The sequence below is a fragment of the Perognathus longimembris genome, chromosome 10, assembly GCF_023159225.1.
Source record: "Perognathus longimembris pacificus isolate PPM17 chromosome 10, ASM2315922v1, whole genome shotgun sequence".
NCBI lineage: Eukaryota > Metazoa > Chordata > Mammalia > Rodentia > Heteromyidae > Perognathus > Perognathus longimembris.
The window spans coordinates 33,532,217-33,541,354 of record NC_063170.1 but is presented as its reverse complement, the minus strand read 5'-3'; the positions used below and the strand labels follow the sequence as shown (position 1 = coordinate 33,541,354).

The 9,138-nt window shown below is 36.0% G+C and overlaps 1 protein-coding gene across 2 annotated transcripts in view; it reads right to left on the bottom strand.

Moving 5' to 3' along the window:
• Positions 1 to 273: 273 nt before the first annotated feature.
• The window catches only part of Appl1 (adaptor protein, phosphotyrosine interacting with PH domain and leucine zipper 1), a 57,987-nt gene continuing 49,122 nt past the window's right edge, over positions 274 to 9,138 (bottom strand). Inside the window, exons 15-21 of one of the 2 annotated variants that reach the window (XM_048355794.1) lie at positions 8,848 to 8,900; positions 7,184 to 7,358; positions 7,068 to 7,104; positions 5,623 to 5,769; positions 5,082 to 5,132; positions 3,759 to 3,848; positions 274 to 2,803 (exon numbers count right to left, since the gene is read on the bottom strand). In XM_048355794.1, coding sequence (XP_048211751.1) covers positions 2,657 to 2,803; positions 3,759 to 3,848; positions 5,082 to 5,132; positions 5,623 to 5,769; positions 7,068 to 7,104; positions 7,184 to 7,358; positions 8,848 to 8,900 — 700 coding nt within the window. In that variant the 3' untranslated portion in view covers positions 274 to 2,656. The remainder of the gene's footprint in view (positions 2,804 to 3,758; positions 3,849 to 5,081; positions 5,133 to 5,622; positions 5,770 to 7,067; positions 7,105 to 7,183; positions 7,359 to 8,847; positions 8,901 to 9,138) is intronic. The other variant, XM_048355793.1, reaches the window with a different exon arrangement.

Below are 9,138 nucleotides of genomic sequence, written 5' to 3'. Positions count from 1 at the left end.
AACGACTTCCTATCTATTAACTTAATTACCACACTTAGTTAAGTACTTTAATTAGTGAACACATAGTAGCAGAATGTATAGATTCAGCAGACTGAATTTCTTTACTTTCAGAAAAAAAGTTTTGGGTTGGGCACCAATAGCTCATGCCTATAATATTAGCTACTCACGAGGCTGAGATTTGAGGAGCAGAAAAGTCCCTGTGAAACTCTCATCTCCAATAAGCTACTCAGAAAAAGTTGGAAGTGGTGCTATGGCTCAAGTTCTAGAGCACTAACCTTGAGCACAAAGACACTCGAGGACAGTGCCTAGGCCCTGAGTTCAAGCCCCAGGACTGGCAAAAAAAAAAAGAAAAAGGTTTTGTTAATTTCAAAAATCTGAGTCAAAGAAAAGATAGCCTCAAATTGAATCCAATTATCTTCAAAGTACCCCAGCCAGAACTAGGGTTTCATGGGAGGGTGTAACATAATAAGATCAGTTTAAGATTTAGGGGAAAACTCACTGACTGGCAGCCTTCTTTAAAGAAAGGGGAAATCTTATTAACGTTGCTACTGACATGTCTGAAGAAATGGAGTAGCTCATGCAGTTTAACTGTAACAGAAGTTGAATCAGCTAAAACTTAACTCTACTCATGTCTATCTGACATCAGAACCTATAGACATAAGTATATTGCTTGGGAATTCTTATGAAATATGACTTAAAAGGAACAACAAGCATCCCTGTACAGCATCCCTAAGTCACCCTTGACCCTAGCCTACAGAACGACAGAGTGCAGCATTCTACTAGCACATGAAGCGCCAGCCAAGCAAAACTTCCTCCTAATGATGACCACTGTCCTTGCAGGCCAGCAGATTTCATTTGAACTAAGTGAGGTGACATATGAAGACAAGGCCTATTGAAACAGCCTCTAAAAGGTCTCAAAGTAGGACTCGCCATACTGACCATAGAACACGTCAACTTCAATAAAAGGGATGATAGCCTACTGAGAGAACATTCCCTTTCAGTAAGCACAAAATAAGCTTTTAATTAAAAGGTATTTTCTAAATTCTGCTTGTTTGCTATATGATTTGGTAACATAAGGCTTCAAAAATATTTAATAATCATTACCCCATTTGACACATGGATAAAAATAATACAAGATCCTATATATAATTATCCCTCTCCTACAGAAACAATATATACACCGTGTGAAACAACAAAGCTATATTTTGAGGACTAAAATGTTATTTCTAACTCAAAACTATGAAGAAAAAATTTCATATCCCTTGTAAAGTTAGCCATAGTTGTTAGCCGCATGACTATGTTAAAATATTTTTTCTCAAAAATATTTAATGTGTGTATGTATGTATATACACACACACACATTCTCTCTCATAACCTTTCCATGTAGAACACACAAACATAATTTCTATTAACAACATTTAAAATCTGAAAGAAAAAGTAAAGAAAAAGGAACCAAGCCTTGTCATACAAGATAGACAGTAGAGAAATGACACTGTAGCCTTGGCACAGGCTAATATCATTTCTTGGTCAACCTGTCCTATACTGTATCAGGCACTCAATTTCTTTTTAATCTTTCATGGAACTACAACTTTGTACTTTAAAATTAGATTTATAACAATTAGTGCAAATTATTCTATGCTCATAAATTAGTGATTTGCCTTTGTGGATATAAAGTGGTGAATTAATATATTATCAAAACATGGGATTCATGAAAATATTGGAATATCAATTTGAGATTTAAAAGATTATTTTCTACACTAAATTGCCAAGTTTTACCTCAGGCAGCAAACAAGTTAAAAGAACTTCATTTGAAATGTTACTTGATTACCAGTAAAAATTATTTCACACAATGCAAAAAATACAAAGTCTCATCTTATAATGATCTTTACATGTCAATCCTAATCTAAACTGTATTTGAACAACAACCAAAAAATCTTACAGTGAATTCTGAAATCTTATTCAAACCATTACTGCTATATAGCAATAACTGAAGTCCCAACCTAAGAACTAAGAATATGGTAACAAAATACCAAGGGCTACATCAATCTTAAACTTCTTTCCCATAGGTTCTGGTGTAGAGAAGGATGCAATCCCAGAAGGCACTCTGAAATCAATGGTACCACCTGTCATAACTGAAAACCTACTTAAAGTTTTAAACTTACCAAAATCTCTGATCTAATGATTTTATACAAATTCGGATTCATATTTAGTGTAGTTAAAATATTTGCAAATTTGTAGAATTCTTTACGAAAATGTTTTAAACTTAATGAGTTAAACACTTTCTCACTAACAAAATGTTCCTAATGAAAGGCAGGGAGGGAAAGAATCACCATAAATATCTGAGCCTGATACAGCCAATTAAAATGCAAGATAAAATGTGCACAATTTGAAAAAAATGCTTAAATATAATTCCTCAGCAATGTATTTCAGGGATATAAGCATGTTTTCTGTAGACATGTTGAATTTAATATTAATTGCACAGTATTTCTTTACAGACAAAACCATGTAAACCTAACATTCAATGTTTTTAAAATTAAGCTAAAACAAGCAAATATGAAAGTTTAGTCTCCTTGAAATATCAACACAGTTGTTACCTCATGTCATTTCACCATCAAAATTGTCAAATTTGGTGGTGAATCAAAAAGCAAGAACTAGTTTATGCTTCTGACTCTTTCTTCTTCCCTTCTTCTCCCAAATCACTCTCCTGTGACTGGCTGCTGCTAAGGACAGCAAACTGTCCCTCAGTATTGGCTTGGTTTGGTCTACTGGAAGCAGCTATCAACCGACTTTGTTCTTCCAAGTCCTAAGGACAGAAAAGAAATTAAGTTCACTGTCGGCAGTCAAACAGAAAATTATGCAGCTAGAATACATGCTTGAGAACAATTTTATTACAAATATGTATACATACTTCTGGCAACTTGAATCAAACCAATTTTGATAAATCTTGGTATCATTCTAAAAGTCTTAGAAAAGTCAACATTCAGACTAAAACCTTTTTCTTTTTTCCGCAGGCTGTCATTTTGTCTCCCTATGAGTAAACACTTTGTAATGACCTCCAAATAATCTTTCCCATCCTTGTCCAATTCACTTCGCTACGTCAGCTGTCACTTTTCCCTCAAGTCAAGCCTGTAAAAGGAACCTCAACACACACAAAAAAAGCCTCACTTCAGGGTTGTCTTTGCCATTTCCCTTTCTATTTCCATATATCCAACCCAATGCCAATTCTTAAGGATTTCATTGAACATACCATAGTTGTGTCCTCTTTTCTATTCCTACTGTCAATGTCACCCCTCAGGAATCACCTAATCAACATTTGGCTTTGCAAATTGTGTAGCTTAATAATTGCTTCCTTTTATAGATTTGTTCTCTAGTATATGCATACACACATATACAGTGAATTTACACTCAAGAAATATTCAAAATAAATACACTTATAAATGTGCTTTCCCTTTAGGGAGCAATATGGCTTTTAGTATTAGCAATTAAGTCCACAGAGCCTCTCAAAAGAATTACTTTGACAAGTACAACATTCCATAGAATATGAAAGTTCTGGTATATGTGCTTATCAGGAAGTCACACTGTCAATACACCTGTCATATAATTCAGACACTATACTCTTCCGCTATGCTATGAATCATCCGGTAATGAAGAGGCTCAGACAAAAATAAGACCTTCATTGGAACTCAAATCTGAAAGATACAGTGAAATCCTGGAAAACACCACAAAAATAGAAGATCCAGATATTAAGGTATACATACCTTTTCAATCTGTTTTTGTTTACTGAGCTCTTTCTGTTGCTTCTCTTTTACTCTTTCTATTTCTTTTTGTTTTTCTGATGCTCTCCGATCCTAAATAACAAATGAATAACACTAACAAATTAATATAAAAGAATGTTACATTTTTAGTATTTTTTTTTTTTTTTTTTGCCAGTCCTGGGGCTTGGACTCAGGGCCTGAGCACTGTCCCTGGCTTCTTTTTGCTCAAGGCTAGCACTCTGCCACTTGAGCCACAGCACCACTTCTGGCCATTTCCTGTATATGTGGTGCTGGGGAATTGAACCCAGGGCCTCTTGTACACGAGTCAAGCACTCTTGCCACTAGGCCATATCCCCAGCAGAATGTTACATTTTTAATTAATGTTAACCTTTCAATTTTTTGATACTAATACTTGAAAAGGATCACCAATAATTTTCATTCTGTGATAGACATTTCAAGCACCCAAAAAGATGATATAAGATAATAACAATGCTTCAAACAAAAGATGACCTGCCTGTAATTCTAGCTATGCAGGAAAATGAGATCTGAGGACTGTGGTTCAAAGCCAGCCTGGACAGAAAAGCCCATGAGATACTTATTTCTAATTAACTACTAAAAAAGCCAGAAGTGAAACTGTGGCTCAAGTGATAGAGCACTAGCTTTAAGTGAACACACACACACACACACACACACACACACACACACACACACACACCCCACCCCACCCCCCACCCCCCGACTAGGCCCTGAGTTTAAGCCCCAGGATCGGCGCAAAAAATAAAATAAGTGAATCAAAGCTCATTAAAAAGATGCTCCAACGGGCTGGGGATATGGCATAGTGGCAAGGGTGCTTGCCTCATATACATGAGGCTCTGGGTTCAATTCCCCAGCACCACATGTGCAGAAAATGGCCAGAAGTGGCGCTGTGGCTCAAGTGGCAGAGTGCTATCCTTGAACAAAAAGAAGCCAGGGACAGTGCTCAGGCCCTGAGTCCATGCCCTAGGACTGGCCAAAAAATAAAAATAAAATAAAAAGATGCTCCAATCCCAGAAACCAAGCCTCTGAACCTATGAACTTGCAATAGTGGCCTTCATGTATCCTCTTCCTTATGTATACTTCCTTCATGTACCCTCTCCTCACTCTCAAATTCACCTCTGAAGTAGTAAAGCTTACAAAGAAGGAAGGGAGCGGCTATCGATTTTAAATGCCATATTGTTAATAGCATCTATAATTAACCTTACTTAGCAAGGTAAATTACTTGCTAATATGAATTTATACTTTTTAGTTAACATTCTTAGAAATTTTAAGTATCTCTTATATTCTTACCAGTTCAGCATGCAAAGCTATCTGTTTTGCCAGTCCAACAGCATCACAGATCTAAGAAAGGAAAACAGTATGAAAAACTCAAGACAGTTTTCACATCCAAAAGAAAAATTACAAGTATCCAAAAGGCTGATATGCCAATTTCATAACTGAACATAATATACTGTTTCATATAAAAGCTGCCTCAGAGATGCTCCAATCCCAGAAATCAAGCCTCTGGATATTTTCTTTGGAGTCTGTCAATTTCTACTCCTGGCTCTCACCTACTTCATGTACCCCACTTCTCATTAGCTCATATTCACTACTGAGATAAATACTAAGACTTGTAAAGAATGAAGGAAACAGCTGCTGATGCTGCTGTAAGCTAATAACACCTGATGATAACTGATTATAGGAATATATTTTATTCTCAGGATAAATTACTCTTCTCTTCACAGCAGCATGCTTTGGCAAAGCAGTTCAATGGGACTAGTGGAAACTTTTTCTAGAAATATTAGTAAAATCTGTGACTACAACAATCAGAACATTTTGAAAAATGAGATACCTTTTCTCCCTCATTGTTCGATTCAAATATATAGCAGACTGAGGACAGATTGCTTTCACTCCTTCCTCCTGATGTCCGCAGGACAAATCCAAAAAGCCGCTTATTTTCCTGGTGTGTAGCATACAAAACTACACAGGGCAATGGAAACTGCCACAAAGAATATTATAAAGTCAACATAAGATAATTATTACAGTAGTATTATTATAAGACATATTCATATGCTAAATTCTGAAAGTATCACAAACAGAATTTTAAAGCCAATTTGTGTGTGTGTGTGTGTGCGCGTGCTAGTCCAAGGGCTTGAATCAGGATCTGGTCATTGTCCCTAAGATTTTTTTTTTGTTGTTGTTCAAGGCTAGTGCTCTACTATTTAAGCCACAGCCCTACTTCAGCTTTTTGGTGGCTGATTGGAGATAAAGAGCCTCATGAACTTTCCTCCCAGTCTGGCTTTGAATCATGATCCTCAGATCTCAACTTCCTAAGTAGCTAGGATTACAGGTGTAAGTCACCAGCACTTAGCAAAAGACAATATTTTTTAAACAGTACAAGAACAAATAGGGCTGGAAATATGGCCTAGTGGCAAGAGTGCTTGCCTCCCATACATGAAGCCCTGGGTTCAATTCCCCAGCACCACATATATAGAAAATGGCCAGAAGTGGTGCTGTGGCTCAAGTGGCAGATTGCTAGCCTTGAGCAAAAAGAAGCCAGGGACAGTGCTTAAGCCTTGAGTCCAAGCCCCAGGACTGGCAAAAAGAAAAAAAAGAACAAATAGTGTTATATTTGGATTGGATTACTGAAGAGATTAAGAGGCTATCAAATGCTCAATTATATTAGTCATTAAAACATTAAGAAAAATCAAATTCAGTAACAAAAAATTACTTTATTCAATAACTACATTATATATTAATGTAATTATTAATCACTATAAGTAAAAATACACTTGTTAGTTCAAAATGCATAATAGTAAAATAAATTCAATTATCTTAATGATACTTTTTAATTCTATGTGTATGATTTATGACAAATGCTCTTCAACTAAGGGATGAATATTAAGTATCATAGCAGATTATAGTAATTCTTGTTACCCAGAACATTCAGTTCATTGGTATTTTTAAGTAATTTCAAACATAATAAAATGCTACAATAGTATAAAGAATTCTTTTTACTCAGATTGAAGCATTAGTTATTAACTATTGCTATTTGAATTTGAGGCCTTAATTTTTTATAACTTTAATATTGTAGTCAGTAGGATTACAGGCATGAGCCACCAGTGCCCAGCCCTATTATCTTTTTTAAAAATAGCCATAGACCTAATTCTAAGAGGCTGAAGACCAAGCATAACTGATATTATCATACATGAATATACAGGATCAGGATTACTAATCAAGTTAAAAGATATGTTAATACAAAAGGGAAAATAAAATTCTCCATCATGCAACACTCACCGTGAGTCTTGTAACTTGTGTCTGTGGATCAATTAACCTACAATAATAATTAGAAATAGGCTGAAACCATGTAAACATTTTTCTACAAGTTTCTGGTGAGATGAGTTACTACTTACTTTAAACAGTCACATGTGACTAATAAATGTGATTCTGTCATACGAAAAATGTTATGAATGGCCCGAGCAGCTAAGATCTGGCGCATTGTTTCATAAACAACATCTGGATGATCATCTGATTTCACCTCCATAGAACCAAGGAACCGAACAATAAATAACTGATGGAGAATAGAATCTATAACAGAACAAAACACAATGTATATTTTTAAAGTTCATATTTTTCATAAGAATATACTATCTCCTTTTAGATATTCTATTGAAAACAATATTTAAAAAAGAGGTATTTAGAAATAACTTACTACAGCTGGGAGGGAGGGAAGGTGAGAGAAAAATGACGGAGGGTGTAACAAGTATAACAAGAAATGTGCTCACTACCTAATTATGTAACTGTAAACCCTCTGTACATCACCTTGACAATAAAAGTAAATTAAAAAAATAAAACAGAACTCTATAATCCACCATAAAAAAGAAATTACTACAATATTCAAGTTATAGAAAAATTAAGGACTCAGATTCAAAAAGCAATAACTAAAACTAATGCTTCAATCTGAGTAAAAAGAATTCCTTTATTACAGCATTTTTTTTTTAAAGTTTGAAATTATGGGCTGGGAATGTGGCTTAGTGGGAGAGTACTTGCCTAGCATGTATGAAGCTCTGAGTTTGATCCTCAGTACCACACAAACAGAAAAGGCCAGAAGTGGTATTGTGGCTCAAGTGTAGAGTGCTAACTTGAGCAAAAGAAGCTCAGGTACAGTGCTCAGGCCTGAGTTCAAGCCCCAGGACTGGGGGGAAAAAGTTTGAAATTACTTTTAACTAAACTGGGTGCCAGTGGCTCACACAATCCTACCTACTCAGGAGACCTTAGTCTCTGAGAGACGTAATCTCTCACAATATGAGGATTGTGGTTCAAAGCTAGCCTCAGTAGCAAAGTTCATGAGATTCTTATCTCCAATTAAACTAACAAAAAGCCAGAAGTGAAAGATGTGGATCAAGTGGTAGAGAACCAGCCTTGCGCAAAAAAAAAAAGAGAAAGCACCCTTGCCAAAAGTTCAAGTCCCAATACAGGCACAAACACAAAACAAAACTATTATTCTCCAGGCCAAAGTGAAGCAGCTATTTAGAAAAACTTGAATAAGTTGACTATGAGGCATCCTATAATTCTGTGAATAACACCTGCAAAATAATCAGGCTGGAGGCATAGCTCAAGTGGCAGAACACCAACCTCTTAAGTGCAAGGCCCTGAGTTCAAACCCTAGTGGGGGGAGGAGAGGGGGCCTTGAGCTGTGTAGTGACTCCTGCTTGTAATCCAAGCTCTGAAGAAGTCAGAGACTGAAGGGAAAAAAAAATCACAATTTAAGGCCATCCCTGGCAAAAAGTTTCCAAGACCCTATCTCAACAAATGAGCAGGGCATGGTGATATACACCTGCAATGCCAGTCACATAGGAGGAAGAGTCAAGATCTAATACTGGCCCTGGGTAAAATATAAGACCTATCCCAAAAACCAACAAGCAAAACAAAGGTTGGGAGCATGACTCTAAAAAACCTACAGCCCACCCCCATCTCCCTGCCAAAATGAAAACCTGAGCATAGCAGCAGAGTAAATGACAAATCTTGTAGTTTCCTGAGTAGCTCTAAACTATAATATAGTCTACATATATTATACCTTCTGTTGCAGATTTTGTACTTCCTCCAGATTCACCAAATGGATTTGTACGCCTGAAAATTTTTACAAAAAAAAAGTAAAACAAATGATCAGTTACCATAAGCAACAATGGATCTAATGATTGAAAAGTTAAAAACTGAGTTACAAAACTTCATAAATTCATTTTGAAAAGCTATAAAATATCTCACCCTGTTAAAAAACAGTACTGGGTTATAGGGAAGCCCTATGTTTTGTCTTTTGAGGAATCTCCACACTGATTTCCAGAGTAATTGAACAAGTTTACACTTGCAC